The sequence below is a fragment of the Corvus moneduloides genome, chromosome 10 (genome assembly GCF_009650955.1).
Source record: "Corvus moneduloides isolate bCorMon1 chromosome 10, bCorMon1.pri, whole genome shotgun sequence".
Lineage (NCBI taxonomy): Eukaryota > Metazoa > Chordata > Aves > Passeriformes > Corvidae > Corvus > Corvus moneduloides.
In genome coordinates this window covers 21,108,178-21,125,856 of record NC_045485.1, presented here as the reverse complement: position 1 = coordinate 21,125,856, position 17,679 = coordinate 21,108,178, and the positions used below count along the sequence as shown (strand labels likewise).

Sequence of the window (17,679 nt, the reverse complement as noted above, 5' to 3'; positions counted from 1 at the left end):
AACCTGGAAATTGAATGGTCAGAATTGGGTTTAGTGCAACAGAGAGCTGTAGTGTTCATCTTAGGTTTGCTTTAATCTAACTTGAACTGAACAGATTTTTTTCATACATGTTTTCCAGAACCTAAAGAAAGGTGAGTTATTAAAATTATTGAAAGATTATTTTTTTATAAAGGCTATTTATATAATAGGAACTATTATTAATATATATTCTTTATTTACATGATTTGTCCAATATTAACTCTCTTAATTTTGCAACCCAGTTCTATCTGTCCAAGACTCCCATTTTCATTAACGTCACTGAAGGTGACCAGCCATACTCCTAGGACCAAATTCAGCCCTAGTGAAAGAGGACACAAGTACCAGTGAAGTTGTGGAGATATACCCACTAGAGCCAGAGGTGAACTTGGCCTAAGTCTCTAAAAATATTTTGGGAATCACTCTTCACATTACTTAAGTGATATGCTGGCTATTCCAAGAACGCTCATTTAAACCCTCAAAATTTGGGTCTACTATTTCTCCTCTTTCTCCCTCCTTTGGAAGTGGTTGTTGAATCCAGTAAGATAGACCAGAAATAGCAATTTAGATTTTCAATATGATCAATAATTAGCAGTTCAAGAGACAGATATGTTGGCTAGCTCAAAGCATGTGGAGTTACCAAACATTTTATAGCTTTGTCTGTTTTGTGCGTGTGTGTAATATATATTTGTAAATCTAGTTGTTGTCCTTTAACACGATTACAATGTGTGCAATCAATGAAATTGGCACCAGGTTTTGAGACTGTTCAGAGTACTGAGGATTTCAGATTGCCCTTATGCATAACTACAGGTAGGACTGTTTTTCTAATTCTTAAACAGGTTTAAGTTAGTAAAGCCCATAATAGTTCTGCAGATGATGTTCACCTTAACATTTTAAACTTGCTAGATTGGCAGCACTTGAATTCCAAAGGTTTGGGGCTTTTGGGGGTTCAGCTTGTTCACTTGCAAACATGCACCAAGGTGCCACTCAGAAAGTGCAATACCACGTGTAATATAAAATATGCTGACAGTTGGTGTTAGATTAGAGTATAAGCATATAAATAAACTGTACTTCGTGCAGGCTGTACTGATGAGGTAATGAGTGGTTGGCTTCATTTAGCAAATTGTAATATATTAAAAATGTGCAATCAATTACGTTATGAAAGACTTTGGGGATTGTAAAGCCAAGGTTTTGGTGTTTCAAGACACTTTTAAAGTCAGGATCCTGCAGCTGATTACTGCATGCATGGATACTTGATGTTGTGGGGGGAAACCTGGTTTTGTGAACACTACAGAAGCTCCAAGAATAGTATGGGAAATGTGAAGTTTTATTTCCTTAGTTCTATGAAATATTTTGGAGTGGTCCAACAGACTTCCCATTGCTCTTTTTATTGACTGTTACATATTTCTTTTTGTTCATATGAATATTTTAACTCCTGCTAAGCTTGGTTGTACTTTCTAGAGAAAAGTTACCCTTGTATCTATTACTTTGCAGTCAACACATGCTGATGGTTTAGCTCTTAAAATGGGTTAGTTTCAGTTTAAGTTTAGATCACAAAATCTGAAACCCTGTTGGCTATAATTCTTAATTTAACTGAGTAAAACTGTTGCACAAACATCACATTAGGTGCTATATTATCCATATTTATCTGGTGTTGAAACAATGCTTTACCTCATTTATCCAAGAAATGGTCAGCCCTTTCCAGCCTGGGTGAAAAGATCAACTCAAATTTATTGGATGTTATGATCCCAAATTTGTTTGTACTTTGTCCCTTCCTAGCCCTTCTGTAAATATGAGTATAAATGTCTTTCACTTCAAGCACAGTGTTCTGCACCCTTTTTGCCCAGACAGACATATGAGGAATTGGGCTCTGTTTCCAGAATTTACTGCAATGAAATGTTGTGCATAAGCTGTAGAAGTTATTATGAGAATCAAATACTAAAAGAAACGTCAGAGTGGTACAGGCATAATACAGTTTGGGGTAATTGTAGCCTTTAAAAAAATTTTTTTTAAAGTAGGAGAAGCTCCTGGGCTTTAAGCAGTTCTTTGCATAACCAGGATGGGCATTTGAAAAACATTCTGCCAGTGTTTCACAAAAAACAAAAATCCTTTTCTCAGCTTCAAAGCGTTGAACCCTAATTACTGCATCCTGTCACGGCAGTTCTGCGCTGATGTAACTTCACTGAGGATAGAGGAGGTACTGTTTGCTTCCCCTGTTGGAAATGAGAGGATGTCATCTGCTCTCTGTATGAGAAAGAAGATTTGCTTACAGACCATGAGAGCACTTGTAACTGAGTCCTAGATTTTTACAGAAGTAGCTTGGAATTTGGCTTATTTTTAACTATTCCCAGTTCACGGAGATTTGAAAATAATTTGGGAATTTGGGAATCAGCTGCACAAAACACTAAAGTAGTTTATTTTGAGCTTGAATTGAATCTGGACACCTTGCTCCTGCAGAACTTCTTGTAAGACTGCCAGAGCAAGGAGCCCAGGACTCAGCCATGTGTTTTATCACAAAGCATTAAGAAATGGTGTTTTGGTGAAATAAAATTTAAAACCAGTAACTTTTTCAACTGTGAAATTGTGTTGGATTTAATGACAGAACAGGCTGCTGCTGCTGCTGCTTAGTTTTACTTAGAATTACATTCATTGCTTTCCTAAAGGTAGCAGAAAAAGTACCTGTACTGACTTTATATATGCATACTTCTCTGTCTGAAAGGGTGCATTAGTAGTTTCTTCATAGGTGAAACAGACTTTCAGTGTAAGTTTTAAAATTTTTTAAGAAAGGCTTTTAAATAAAACCAAAATTGTAAGTGGTTTGACATCTTGTGGAAAAGATAAGAACCTGCATATTAAGGACAATATAGAAATTACCAGGTTTGTAAGAACCTTGTATGTGATGACCCTGCTGTTGGTGGTTTGGTGAGTTGTTTGTGGGTTTTTATGCCAACTTTCCTTTTTCTGTAAAGTATTAAATGCCCTTCAGTGGTCAGTAGCCCATGCTTGTTGACAATTTGAAGGTATTGTCTTTGCTTTGTCATTATATAACTGGCATGTTCAAACGTCTGTTCTTAACAGTAATTATGAATTCCTCCTGTTTTGCATGTCTGTACAGGTTGCAGACCTGGGCTGGACCCATTCAAAAAACAAGTATCAGAAAAGCCACTTGAAATTATTATTTTCGTTGATGTCTTTGACATCTTGAAAATACTTCAAGTTAATGAAAATGGTGTGGTATTACAGAAAGAATTGTAACTTGCTGCTTCTAGGATTTTTTTTTTTTAACTTCTTTCTCCTGTTTTAGTTTTACTTGAATGGATGAACCACACTTGTTTTTTAAAAACATTATATAGCTGTGGATGTTGTTGCAGATTGTTGAATCCCAATTTAATTTTGCAATACATGTTTCATACAAATAATGAATTTGCATCTTTTTATTTTGTGCTGGAAGTTGTCTCAGTTTAGGTAAGGCTCTATCTGTGCAAAATGATGTGTAGCTCACCACCCCTACAGCTGGTGTTGGGGTTGAGGTTTTTTTCAACTCTTTGTTGAGTTTTACTTTCTTTTTACATCTGTGTTAATGAAGGGAAGCCAACTGGAAACTGGCTATAGAAGTTCTCTATTTGCATACACTAACCAGACCTAGAGGTGCTTTGCTCTTTGAGAAATTCTGATTTCACTTTATGCTTCATCAGAATTGCTCTGGATTCATGAGAGTATATGAAATCAGAATTAGGCTATATGTATATCAAAGTTCCAGATTATTTATTCCTATGATTCAGTATGAAAGGTTCTCATAAGGAGAGGAATGTTTACTAGCAGCCCAGTTAAACACTTAATAATTTTACTTTGAAAGAGTCTTTATTAACAAAGTAGCCTTTTCAGCTCTCCAAAAGTACAGTAATCTTGTCTACAGTTTGTTTCATTCTTGAGACTTCCAATACTTTGTTGCTTGCTAGCTTAAATGTTTCCTCTTCCTAGTCTTTTGTAGCGTACAGACTTGTTGAACCCACACTCAGGAAAAATCCTTGTTCTTCATTTGCCATACAGTGTTCTGGACTTCTGAGCTTTATGGGATAGACTGAAAAGTCTGAGGTCTTGCTGTGTTAGTGCTCCTGACTCTAGGCCAGAGGTGAATCCCTCTCTCTTCTCTTCTCTCTCCAACACCTCTCTGGGACATGCCCAGAGCAAAAGAACATCATCAAATATTTGTAAGAGAAGATCAACTGAAGCAATGTTCTGCCTGTACTTTGAAGTTACTGTCCCCCCTGGTTTGTGTAAGTGTGTTTTAAGTGTCCTTACTGTCACTTCTGTATGTGATGCCATATTCTTGCAGCAGAAGGAAGGCAAAAAATACACTGTTCTGTCTTGATTCTTCTTGAAATTCTGGTGCCTGGTTCCCAGTAGTTATTAAACAGCTTCAGGAACCATTCAGTTCAGTGTAACTGCATCCATTTTGTTAGGCTCCTGTTCCTGTTGCAGTAATAAAATTAATCACAGCTAAACCTGACTTAATTGTATTGCGGAAGTTACTGAAAGCCTAATTCAGGCAGAAGCTGTTTCTTTCAAGAGTTTTTATGTCTGTTGTAGTAATTCTTGTGAGCCAAAATATGGATATTCATAGTTGGAATCTCATTCTGCCTTGTTTCTTTAACTATTTTATATCTGTTTTGAGGCTTTATTAATAGTGTTCTATATCCTGAATTATCAACTGCCCCAGGCTGTCCAAAGTTGTCTTACTGTTTCATTTGGGGCTGGGAAAAGAAAAGGAATAGATTAATCTTCTTGTCTTACGGCAGCTGTGTTCCAAATTCTTTTCTCTTGTGAAGATAAATGTATAATTCATTATCTGGGAGTATCATCCTTTCTCTTTGCCCCCTTGCACCTCTTCAAGTTTTAACTGTGAATATCCACTACACTATCAAAATCTACTTCCCTGGTGGAGAAAAGGGCTTTAAATATATATGGCTGCAGTCTGATGTCCTGGATTCTTGGGTTTGAAATTTTGTTAAGTGGTGTTGTCATTGTAAATGGCAACACAACTGCAGAATTTTCACAGAACCATTGGGGCTGGCAAAGACCTTTGGAGATCGTTTAGCCCAGACACCCTGTTCTAAGCAGAGTCAGCAACAGAACAGGATGCCCAGGACATTGTCCAGCTGGGTTTCGAGTCTGTCTGAGAAAGAGGAATCCACAGTCAATTTTTTTTTTTTTTGGTAATGTTTATATGAAATATCTTCTATTTCATTGCCTGATGTCCTTTCAGTGGGCAGCACTGAGAAAAGCCTTGTCTGTCTTTATTCCTCCCTATCAAGTATTTATGTACATTGACCACATGCCCCCTGGGCTTTCTCTTTGACCAGGATAACAATCCCAGCTCTCTGAGCCTCCTCTCCTATCCATCACCTTTATAGCCCTTCATGGACCTATTCCAGTACCTCCACGTCAGGTTTGTACTGGGAACCCCAGTGCTCCAGGCGTGGCCTCACCAGTGCTGAGCAGAGGGGCAGGGTGAAGGCTCACCTCCCTTGACCTGCTCTTCCTAAGGCAGCCCAGGATCCTGTTGGTATTTTGGGGAAATAGAGCCCAGGAGGGTGTCAGTTCCCGAGGCCTCTGTGTAGCTTCATTGAAGCTGGGAGCAGCTACTGTCTGCATCAAAGGGAGAGTATAAACACCCACCAGTGCTTCAAATGTCTTTCAAAAATGAGACAATTACCTTTGAAATAACCACTACTGGGGCAGGGGGGGATGTTGCCATATGTGTGTCATTCTGTGATAAAGGTCTGTGGTAAAGTAGGTAGAAAGCAAGACATTTTTAGTCATAATGGGCCAAAAAGTATTTAAGATGCAGCAAGATGCATGTGTTGTCATACTGAGAATAGTCTTGCAGTACTTTAAATAAAAAAAACCCACAACCCCTTTTTTAACCCTTCTGCTGTGCTACTCAAGTAACAAAAGTTTGACCTATGATACTTATTGTAGTTCATGTTCATGGGAAACTGTAAAAAGTCTACTTTTTATTTATCTTCGCGGTCTGTATCATGCTGTTTATTAAAAAAAATACTTTTGTTTGGTTTTTATCACACTTTTGAGTGTTAATGTATATACTAACTAAATTAAAATGATATGGTTGGTACACTTGTGAATTCTGAAGTGAGAATTTAAGGAATATTCAGTCTTGGGGTGATTTGGTGTTGCAGCTCTGCCTTCATAAAAAGCTAGAAGAAAGGAGATGGAAATCGCATACCTCAGTTAATTTGTGGGGAACAGAAATAGAATTGCATTATTTATGGGTGAAAAGTCCAAGATGCATGTGGCATTTGTTCTTGTAAGCACTGATCCTCAAAATAAGTAATTTTATTTTAGTTTTAGACGTGGGCTGTAAAAAGCTGTGACAAGAGAGATGATGTTATTGAAGAGTTTCAGCTGGATGGTTTACAGTCCCTGCTAAATCAATCTGGTTTTGAAAAATATGCTTTCATTACCAAAATTATGTTTTAAAAAAACAAACAAACAAGGTTATATTTTTGTATCTAATAATAATTTTGAAAGAGTGACAAACATATCTGGGGAAATTACTCACTGGCAGTATAAGAGCATGAGGCTGCAAAGGAATTTCTTCTTTGGACATGTTGGCCTACTTTGGACTCCAGTTATTAACAAACTGGGAGGGATTTGAGTTCTCTTGCTGGGGATTTCACTTTTTTTTGGGAGTGATGAAGCAAGTGTCAGGGTTTTTAATCAGGCTCCTTCAAAACACTTTCGTCCCCAGTCAGCTCTGAACTTTGTACACTGGTCAGTTCTGTTTCAGGTCACACTGCCCAGCTTTGAGAAGGGCTGTGTTCCAGCAGGTGCTCAGTCTGTGCTGGATCAACTCCGTAATAAAAGATGGGAATCATCATCCTTATACTGAAGCTTCAGCAGAGCTGTGGCCTGAAAAGTATGGCTAGGGGTTTGGAAGTAGCTACTTCAATAACCTGAACTAACAGATTAAACTTGTGTTTATTATACATAAGGTGAGTTTTACCTTTCCTAATAACTATGAAACGGCTGTGAGTGGCTACAACTGTGTGTTAATCGCACAGGGTGGTTCAGGAAAAGGTGATCATCAGCTCTTGTTCAAATACAGATTTTAGACTTTACTGCCATTTAGTGCCAGGGTGTGATTTTTGTGGTAGTTCTAAGTCTAAACATGAAAAATTACCAGAAAATTTGCAAAAATAATGCTGGTGAAACAGAAGAAAGATTTGCAATGTGGGCAGTTTGCTTTAGCGTGGGAATCTCAGTGAGCCCTCCTGATTTTATGCTCAGAAGTCAGTCTGTTTTCCAGCCTGCCTTGGAAAGACTCGATCTAGTCTGAACCCATGTAAAAAAAGAGCAAAGAACCTGATTCTGGACAAGATATCTCAGGCAACCTCCTACATGTCCTTTTAAACACTAAAGAATCTACCTCTAGTGAAGGTTATCCTCATGAGCTATGCTAACTGCTTTCATTGTAGAAAGCGTTTACCCCATGCTTATTTTGGTCAGGATACATCCCCACTAATTGAAATGAGCATCATCAATGTTGCCCATTTAAACAAGAATGTGGATATCGCATGGGCTTTTCTGTATTTCCAGCTGGAGTCTGTTCTGAGTGATTAAAACCTCACCCAGAGCTGTCTCAACATCCCAAGCACATGGTGGTTTAGAAAACAAGACTCATTTAGGCTTTTCTGTCTAAAGCATTGATAGCTCTGTTTGATGCGTGTGCCTTTGAACTGGATCTGCAGCTTCAAAGGGGATCCTCCTCAGATGTTTTTCTTTCACTTAAAGCCTTGTCTTTTTATCTGACAATAAGTGGTGTTGGGCTGTGCTGCTTTGGGTGGAGAATAAATCACTCAAAAGGTACAGAAGTTGCTTTGGTCCGTCTGAGTTTGCTTCACAAGCAGGAGTGAATTCAACGCAAAAGCTTGGGCTTGGGTTTGGCTTTTTTCCCTCTCCCTTGGCAAAGTGTGGATTTTTACGTTCTCATCACTGCCCTCCGCTGGGAACTGGGGAAAGTGCTTTTCTGGAACACTTGCATGGACAACATTTTGGTGAATAGAGGGAGAAGTACGTGGTTATCCACGCATTTGGATGGCTGTAGCCAATTTATGAGAGCTTTAACACAAGCCGTCCTGGGGAAACCTCAGCAACCATGGCTGGAATAAAAAGCAGAGAACAAAATGAACTGGGAGACCAGGGTCTTGTTTGATTGGTAACTCAGCGCAGAAGATCATAGGCATACATTTAATTTCTGAGGGCTCAGCAGTGTGCCAGCAAAAGGACACCTTTAGTTACCACCAAAACTCCTGTGTGATCACAGGATGAAGCTCTTTCCATCTGGCTCTAAGCAAATCACATTACCCTAAAGGCATGTTTCCAGCCGCAGGACAAAGGCTAAAGGTAGGATTTTATTGACAGAGTAAGCCCAGTTTCATCTGTCGGCTAATGATTAAAACTAAGGCCAGAAAAAGAATCTCTTTTTTTACTAATCAGTGGAGCAACACCATTAGGGATATTGTGGGTTCTCTGCTAATTCAAAACTTTTTCTTAGAACTAGGTAAATTCAGGCTAAGCCAGACCAAAATAATTCAATGAATGAAACGCTTAGCAAAATTCATATGCCGTTTTAAGTCATGGAAATAAGGGACTGTAGTGGCCTCCCTCATGTCTTCAAAGTTAATGAGGAATTTTTCAAAATAGTAAGATGCTGTTTGAAATGTTCTGCTTTGTGAACCAATACAACATGGTGCTTTTTCCTGTGGCATGATAAAAAGTGAAGATGAAATCAGCAAAAAGGGATGTGATTATAAATTTGGAAAAGGGAGAGTCACTTATTTTAATTTTCAAACCCTTATTTATACATGCATATTTCACAGAATCATGGAATTGTTCGTTTTTGAAGGGGCCTCTGCAGATCATCCAGTCCAAGTCATGGTCACCTGAAGCAGGTAACACAGGAACACGTCCAGGTGGGTTTGGAATGTCTCCAGAGAGGGAGAATCCATGACCTCCCTGGGCAGCTGTTCAGTGCTCTGCCACCCTCAGTGTGAAGTTTTTCCTCGTGTTGAGGTGAAACTTACTGTGTTTTAGTTTATGGTCATTGTTTCTTTTGCTGTTGCTGGGAACCACCAAAAGGAGTCTGGCACCATCTTCTGGCCCCTGCCTTTGAAATATTAGTGTGCATTGATAAGATCCCCTGTCAGTCTTCTCTGTTCCAGACTAACCAGGCCCAGTCCCACTGTCTCTCCCCACAAGAGATGCTTCAGACCCCTCCTCACTTTGTGCCTCCACTGGACCCTCTCCAATAGCTCCTTGTCTTGTATGTATATATTTCTTTCTTGTACTGTATATATTGATAATACACTTTATATTGATTCTCCTATACAGTAGCTGTAAGGGACAGCTTCTACATTGGCACAAAAAGTAAAGTTGAGCTTTATGAGGTTCCAGCTTTGACATCACCCTCTCATTTGTGTAAAATCTGACCATCTGTGCGCTGACACTGCTCTGAAGCAGGCTTACATGCTGCCAGCTGCCTTACAGCCCCTGGACGAGGCCTGTAGATGAAAACGTGCGCGGTGCTGCCGGTATCGGGTACGGATGAAATGTAGATTAAAGGTTTATTTAGGCCCCCTCGCCGTTGCTGTGGCGACGGGCGGGGTGCGGAGGCGGCCGTGGCCGGCAGGGGGCGCTGCGGGCGGCGGCCGCTCGCCCCTTTCCCGCCCCTTGCCCGCCGGGCCCGGGCTGAGCGGGGCGGGCGGAGCGGCCGCGCCGGGCCCCGGAGCAGCGGAGCGGCGCTGGCGGCCGGCAGGTGAGTCCCGGCGGCAGCGCCCGGGGAGCCGCGGGGCGGGAGCCGCCCCTGCCCCCACCCCGCCAGAGAGGTGAGCTGTGACTCACGGCCTGCCCCGCGGCTCTCCCGGTGCGGCCACGGGCCGGGCCCTCTCCCGCCGCCCAGCGGGGTCGCGGCCTCGCCCCTGCCCGCGGTCCGCGGCTGCCGCCGGGGCGGAACGGTGCCTTTGCCGCGCTCCCGTCAGAGGGTTCCCGTGCGGCCTCCGCGCAGGCCGCGCCGCCCCGGGGCCGATCGGGATCCCGATTCTCGGGGCCCAGATCCCGCTTTTCAGGGCCAGGGAGAGCCGCTGGGATAGAACAACCTGCCTTGCTGCCCCGCGGCCCGATCCGTGGAGAAAAGGTTGAGCTTTTCAAGTGCGTTACCTGGAGTGAGACTTGAGGTGTCAGTGCTCTGTAGGTTCTTTGCTTGCAATCACAGAAAACGGTGAGGGTACTGATCCTTCTAGATCATGATGTAATGTTAAAATCAATGATTTTTCCGTCCCTTGAAATAAAATTATAGTTCAGAAAAATATTTAATCTCAGGAGAACACAGTTGATTTGATCAGGGCCCCTTTTTTTCTCCTCCTTTCACCTCTGGGGCATGGCACTGACTGCAGAAGATCCTGGGCCCGCAAGTGCTCTTCAATTATGGCAACCCACATCACATTCCTTGTTTGCAGCCTTTTCTTCTTCAAGACTGTTTGTCCCATATATAGCTCAAGTGTTTTTGTTTTGTTTCCAGATATTTTTGTGCTCTCAGGAGCTGCCAAGTGCAATGAAAGCCAACTAGCCTGAGACAAAAGAAAAAGAAATACACCCATGCATCCACCTTACTAATTTTGATGCTCTAAACCGAAATTAATATCAACTTCTTATGTTGCTTTCTAGCTTCAATTTCCATAGATTCTTCTTTGCAGTACTTGTATCACTTGTATCCGATTCTGTGTTTTTTCTATTTTGTGCTAAAGTTTTAAGTGGTTTAAAGTGCTGTCACTCCATAGGTGAAAATCTTCTTGAGCTGATGCAGTCACTACGTTTTGAAGCTGTACAGCCATCAGCTTCTTAGCTGCTCTGCTCCTGATACTGAAGAGTCTAGGATTTTTGGTAAGAAAGCATGACTGTGTTAGTATTTTAAACACTAAAACTTGTTTCTGAAGGGCTCTGCCTCAGAATGTCCTGTCTCTGACAAAAAGGGTGCGGGAGAACAGGCTTGTATATGACCCTGAGTGCTGCAATACCTGGAGTTCTGACTTGTTTGTCTTTATGGTGAACCTTCTTTTGCTCCAGGGCAGGAATGCAAAACTGGACTTGAGCAGTTGTGTGCACTTAGTGGGTTCTTAACTGTATCAAAATGGGCTGGGGGGCAAGAAGGGGGACTAGGAAAAAACTTTTGTATTTGATATGCAGGTTTTCAAAATGCTTGTATTGTTCCATAAGGTCCTGAAAGATAAACCAGAATCCAACAAGTCTTAATTCTTTAATATTTTTACTTTATAGTTCATTGAGACTGTTCAAAATGAACGAACATCCTAAAAAGAGGAAAAGGAAGACTCTGCATCCTTCTCGTTACTCAGGTCAGTCTAGAGCTTGAGTTATGTACACTTTAGTAAGTTAATCTTTTTTCTCAGAATAATAACTTTACAAGAAGGGACCACATGTGCCAATACATGGAAAAGCAGTGACATAAAGGGTGGGATAAGAAATCTTGGCTCGAATGGGCAGCACCCACTCTGCAGGCTCCCTTGCTGGGCCACTTTTAGCCAATGCACCTGAACAGTTTGTTCTGTCCTCCCTGCACATGGAAGAACTGGCTGAAGCTGCAAATGAAGGTGATTCTGCTTCCACAGAGGAGAGAAATTCTGTAAAAGTTGGGATGGGGGTAGACAGAAGTGTTCAGCACTGAATGGACGATGCACTTGTCAATGTCCTCAGTGAGAGCGGAGACCTGATACTCCGAACATCAGGGCACCAGCTAGAAGGTGTAAATCACAACAGGAATGCTCCCAAAACAACAAGCAGAAATGTGAAAAGAATTTTGATGAACATGAAATATGTCTGTAGCTACACCAAGACATTAGTATATAAACTTTTTTTGTTGATATTTTGGTTTAGATTCTTCAGGTGCAAGCAGATACATAGACAACAGTGGAATTTATTCTGACCACTGCTATAGTGTCTGTTCCATGAGACAGCCAGATATGAACAGAGGTAAGACTATGTTTTGGGGTCTTGTTCTGCATTCTTTAATGTGTCATGTTCCTATTCATAGAAGGAAACATATAGAGGGTGATTTCTGAGCATCCTTGTGATCTGATGGGCCTTAGACTGGTGGAAGGTTGTTTCAGTTATTACAATTGAAATACAGTTTTCAAAGTAGAAACAATGACAACAAAAAGATCCTTCAATTTTACATCTATAATGGTGATTAAACGACTTCAAATAGTCACTACCTAGGTAACAAAGTTGATGAGTTCAGATGGAAATTACCAGCAGTTGCATTGAATTGTACCTGGGAAAACAAAATGCCTTTTTATAAAACATCCAATAGTGGGTGGAAAGTTAGCAAAGCAAATGTGATGGTGGATTTTTAGTCTTATTTATTTTTCTTTTCACTTTAATAACTTCACCAACAAGTCTGCAGAAGTCTTAGAAAGTATAATATTTTAAAATGCACTGTCCAGAAATATTGAAGAATATTTTTTTTAAGTTGTGTCTTTTAAATGTAACATTTCATTTAAGGATTTTAAGTTTTTTTCAGCATAATCAGCTGACTATTTTCTGCTGAAATCTTAAAGACAGAGTTGCTATTTTCTGAATTCTTTTGTTTTCCTATGCATGTATGAAAATAATTTTTAAGGAATTTATTGTTACTTTTTTTAAATGTAGGTTATGACGTGCTTAGTATATAAAGATAAATTTATGCAAGTAGAATAAATAAATAGTAAGTAAGATCTATGACTAAATCAGAGAATCAGGATCATGGACAAATGATGACAAGGAACTGCTTCCCTTCCCCTTGCAGGTAGATTCCACAGTCCTGTGCAGAGCCTGGACACAGATGATGATGGGAGTCCGGTGCATGCCGGGAGCTCTCACTGGAGCGGGGCACATTCAAATGCTGGGATGCACTGTACAGACCCTAAAAAGAAGGATAAAGGTAAAGGTCAGTGTGTTTGCAGCTCAGGGGCTGGGAGGTTGGAGAGCACAGCTGCTGCTGGCTTTTCGTGTAACTTCCTTGCTTCGATAGAAAAGGTGAAGGATTTATAGTTTCTGGTATTGCTTTGTTAGCTGAAAATACACCATAGTCTGGCAGGGGAAAAATAACTGGTTTTTGCATTTGAAAGCTGCTGCAGCTGACTGAAAAGTTAAAAATCGGCCCAGGTGTTTTGTAGTGGTTTTTTTTAAAACCTTCTATGCTGTATTTCCTCCTGCAGATAAAGGTACTAACAATGGAATGTGCAGAGACTTATGTGACTCACCTATATTCAGTGACAGCCCCACAGAAGAAGAGAAACCTCTAGATATCCAAACTGTAGAAATTTCTACAACAGAAGTGAATGCTGTAGAAGTTCACGATATAGAAACACAGACTGTGTCACCTGAGAAGCTGGAAGCTGAGGACCTGGAGGAAATCCCTCTGGAGACCTGTAAAATCTTTGAGAAGAACCAGGCTTTGAATATCACAGCTCAACAGAAATGGCCCTTGCTGAGAGCCAACAGCAGCGGCTTGTACAAGTGTGAGCTCTGTGAGTTCAACAGCAAGTACTTCTCTGATCTAAAGCAGCACATGATCCTGAAGCATAAGACATGTACAGACACTCACGTCTGTAAAGTTTGCAAAGAAAGCTTCTCCAGCAAAGTGCAGCTCATTGAACACGTCAAACTACACGAGGAGGATCCATACATCTGTAAATACTGCGATTACAAAACGGTGATTTTTGAGAATCTGAGTCAGCACATAGCAGACACTCACTTCAACGACCACCTTTACTGGTGTGAGCAGTGTGATGTGCAGTTCTCCTCCAGCAGTGAGCTGTACCTGCACTTCCAGGAGCACAGCTGTGACGAGCAGTACCTGTGTCAGTTCTGTGAGCATGAGACAAACGACCCTGAGGATCTGCACAGCCACGTGGTCAACGAGCACGCGTGCCGGCTCATCGAGCTGAGCGACAGCTACAACAACAAGGAGCGTGGCCAGTACAGCCTCATCAACAAAATCAGTTTTGACAAATGCAAAAACTTCTTTGTGTGCCAGGTGTGCGGCTTTAGGAGCAGGCTGCATACAAATGTCAACAGGCACGTAGCTATTGAGCACACCAAAATATTCCCTCATGTTTGTGATGACTGTGGGAAGGGATTTTCAGGTATGCTGGAATATTGCAAGCACTTAAGCTCTCATTTATCTGAAGGGATTTACTTGTGTCAATACTGTGAATATTCAACGGGACAGATTGAAGACCTTAAAACTCATTTGGATTTCAGGCATTCAGCAGATTTGCCTCATAAATGTACTGATTGTTTAATGAGGTTTGGGAATGAAAAAGATCTTTTAAGTCATCTTCAGATACATGAGACAGTGTGATTGCTTTCTTTCCCTATAATCAATTTGTTAGAAATGGAATTAATTTCTAGTCACTGGAATGTGATATTAAATACAATTTTAACAGCAACTGTACATTTCTAATGTTTTCATCTTTATATCAGCATAGCATGTGTAGCGCTTGGTGGTGTGAACTTCCTTGTCTAGGGGTTTCAGTAGGAATAATCACATTTTCAATGTGATTATTTTCAGATTTTGGGGGGAGGGGCAGTGGGAGTAATTGCATGTTGTGATACCAGTTCTGATGGTCATCCCGCTCTTTATGTCTAGTGTACAGGACCAGCTCTCTTGAGTTTAAAAAGGCACAAAAACAAAGCAAATATCTAATTGCATGCTTAAACAACCCAATACTGGTCTCAGTTCCACATCCAGCTCATGTTACCCTCTGGCAGCAGGTCGTTGCACTGGTGTTTAGCAATAGCACTAGCCTGCCAAAGATAAGGGTGTTCCAAAAATTCCCAGGCATGGACATCTCCAAATTCACATACCAGCCTTCATTTCCCACCTCATGCTCCTGATAAGCTTTTTAAATTGTCCTGTTTTTCTCTTGGGGTACCTTTCTGACCTTATTGTTCACTTTGTTCCAAGTTTAAATCCCTCCCATCTGTGGGACTGTCCAACACATGTACAACATATTCTTCCACACATGTACTACATGACTCCCACATGATATTCACTTTATTTACCTTCAGTTCTTGTCTTTTAATGCACTGAGGAGACACTCATGGCTTGGGTTTAGATTGGATCATGCTCTAAAGAGTAATTGCAAAATGAATTTGTAGTGATCCTGCTGAGAATGTACAAAATTAATTTCTTACATAAAATCCTAATTTATATCTCACTGATATTATGTATGTCACCAACCTTTGACTAGAGCAAACCTCTAGTATCCTATATTATTGTAATAATTCTGTATGTTTATAATTAGCTTTCTACCACTAGTAACTTGAGGAATGTTCTTTTAACTCTGTAAATTTTAAACTTTTATATACAGGCTTAAAACACCACAGTACATTACCAAATTTTTACTAATGACTCTGAAATTATTTCACACATTTGCTTATATTATATATAGCACTGTCCTGCCATTGGAATCATTGGAAGTGAATTTTTACAGTTCATTATGTAGCTCTTATTTCCAAGCGGATACTTGGACAGAGAAAAACAAGAGTGGGGTCACTTCGATTATGCTAGATACCATGGTGAAAATACCCATAAATTGCTGGTGGAGTTTACATTTCTTTGTGCATTGATTGTAAATTTGTAATGTAAGATTGTCTAATGCAAGGTTTATATAGAGATAATTAATGTATCAAACATTTCTTGATCAGTGAGATTTGCTGTTATCAGCTTCAAGGCATGCAAGGGTCTTTGGATTTGAATCTTAAAGCTAAGGATAAAACTCGGCTGAATGTTACCAATTGATGGAAGTTCTGATTTCCAGAGAAGTATTTCTGGAAAGAGTATGAACCCATTAGTGTATATTTTGTTGTAGAAGGCAAGACCATTTCTGTCACTTTGAAATGCTGATGTACTACTAAATCTTGTGTTTTGTCGTTGAAAAGGACAACCTGAGGGTGTCCTGCTGTATTTTATTAGTCCCTTGTACAGTATCTGTGGTAGAATTCCTGATTTCCTATTTTGAACCCAATCATCCTGGCTGGCTTTAAATGGTAGCAATAATACAGTTAACAAAACACTAAGATGCATTATTTTATATATGGAAAGTTAATTTTGTTCATATATCTGAAAGGGGGAATGCTGGTTCTCTGAAAACTCTGCTCCTGCTGATGGGTGGAATGGCACAGCTGAGCTCTGGAGAGAAAGCTGCTCCAGGAGGCAGTGACAAGAAGTGGAAAAAGGCATTTAAAAAAGGCCCAAAATAAATAAGGGGGCTTAAGAAGTGTGTATATTTGTGTAGACCAGCATTGTGTCCCCTGCAGGAAAGGTGGTGTCCTGTGCCAGCACAGAGCCCTGTGACACCACAAACTTGCTTGTTGACATGAATAACTTCACGGTTTAGACGTCTGAGTTATTTCTAATCTCTAAACTGGGAATCAAAACAATACCCCACAGGAATGTTGTGAAGCCAAATCATTCCAAACTAAAATGCAGTGTCTAAACAGGAAATGTATCCAAGGTTGTTTTAAGTTGGATTTTATAAATGAGGGACTAATGTTAGTATTTTCTTTTTAATATCTATCAGGGAGTAAATGGAAGTGTACAGGAGTAGCATATCTCATTTTAAAATTTTAAAAGGGAACACAAGTACACTGCTGGCTTCCATATGAATCTGCATGTTAAAGCAAGAAAGTTACTAAGTAGTAGGAAAACTAGATAATGAGTCTGCCTAGAATCTGGAAGGCTGAAAGGCATGGCTCAGCATGCCAAGGACAGCGTGGTGTTCCCAGCAAAGGGAAGACTTTTGTGTTATTTGTGTAAAGTGCGTAAGTGGAAGGTGAGTGCTCTGACCTGAGCGCAGCTGCTCTGGTACTGCCACACATCTGCCACCCTGGAGCCTGAGCAGCTCCTCTCGGGCTGGAATGGCAGAAACAGACTGTAGGAACCAGGATTGTGCCAGTATTTATTATTTTTCTCCAAAGCAGTTAAGTATCAAATTCTGGTTGTTCACTGGTACCTGCAAGGTTCAGCTGTTTCAGGAACAGCGTTCCAAGCAGAAGCTGTGCAAAATCATGAGATTGGTTTTGGTAGTGTCTTGTACTTGTGAGAAATGTGTATTTGATTCTTTGCTTTTCAGACATTTGAACCCTTAGTTTCCATGTGTAACTCGAATTTAGGGGTATTTTCCAACCTTAACAAATCTCTTGTGTGTCAGATGCCTGGCACATGTTTCTTATTGAGAAAAAGAACTTTTTTTATGTGAAAGATTGTTGACTTGAAAACAAAGTTTACATCTCACAAATTCATGCAAGATCTTAAAATACAGTGGATTAGTAATCCTCAACGTGTTCTCGAGAATGCTGTTGTCGCCGATTTTCACTGTTCTAATTTCCTAATGCTCCTGTATCAAATGCATGAGGTATCAGTGCGCTTTAACTCCTGAGAGTCCCCAGCGCTGTCACTTTGGCAGACTTTGGTGAGACCGCGGTGCTGTGGATGAAGCCCTGGATGATGAAGCCCTGGATGATGAAGCCCTGGATGATGAAGCCCTGGATGATGATCCCGCTGCTTCCCCAGCTCCGCTC

At 40.7% G+C, this 17,679-nt stretch overlaps 1 protein-coding gene across 6 annotated transcripts; it reads left to right on the top strand.

Moving 5' to 3' along the window:
• The first annotated feature begins 9,794 nt into the window (after positions 1-9,794).
• On the top strand, positions 9,795-17,438 carry ZNF639 (zinc finger protein 639). Of its 6 annotated transcripts, none has more exons than XM_032119357.1 (6): positions 9,795-9,853; positions 10,875-10,977; positions 11,371-11,447; positions 11,986-12,081; positions 12,896-13,036; positions 13,308-17,438. In XM_032119357.1, the coding sequence occupies exons 3-6, from the start codon at positions 11,390-11,392 to the stop codon at positions 14,453-14,455; spliced, it is 1,443 nt and encodes a 480-aa protein (XP_031975248.1). In that variant the 5' UTR covers positions 9,795-9,853; positions 10,875-10,977; positions 11,371-11,389; the 3' UTR covers positions 14,456-17,438. The 6 variants fall into 6 exon arrangements, with proteins under 6 accessions (XP_031975248.1, XP_031975247.1, XP_031975249.1 ...); XM_032119356.1 differs by having other exon boundaries at positions 9,834-9,853; positions 10,842-10,977; XM_032119358.1 differs by lacking the exon at positions 9,795-9,853 and adding an exon at positions 9,908-9,923.
• Positions 17,439-17,679: the final 241 nt, after the last annotated feature.

What these genes read in the sequence shown, in the direction of transcription:
- ZNF639 (XM_032119357.1), top strand. Translation starts at nt 11,390, where the DNA reads ATGAACGAACATCCTAAAAAGAGGAAAAGGAAGACTCTGCATCCTTCT. An exon ending in GCATCCTTCTCGTTACTCAG is followed by an intron (nt 11,448 to 11,985) that starts GTCAGTCTAGAG and finishes ATTTTGGTTTAG; the next exon opens with ATTCTTCAGGTGCAAGCAGA. An exon ending in AAAGAAGGATAAAGGTAAAG is followed by an intron (nt 13,037 to 13,307) that starts GTCAGTGTGTTT and finishes TTCCTCCTGCAG; the next exon opens with ATAAAGGTACTAACAATGGA.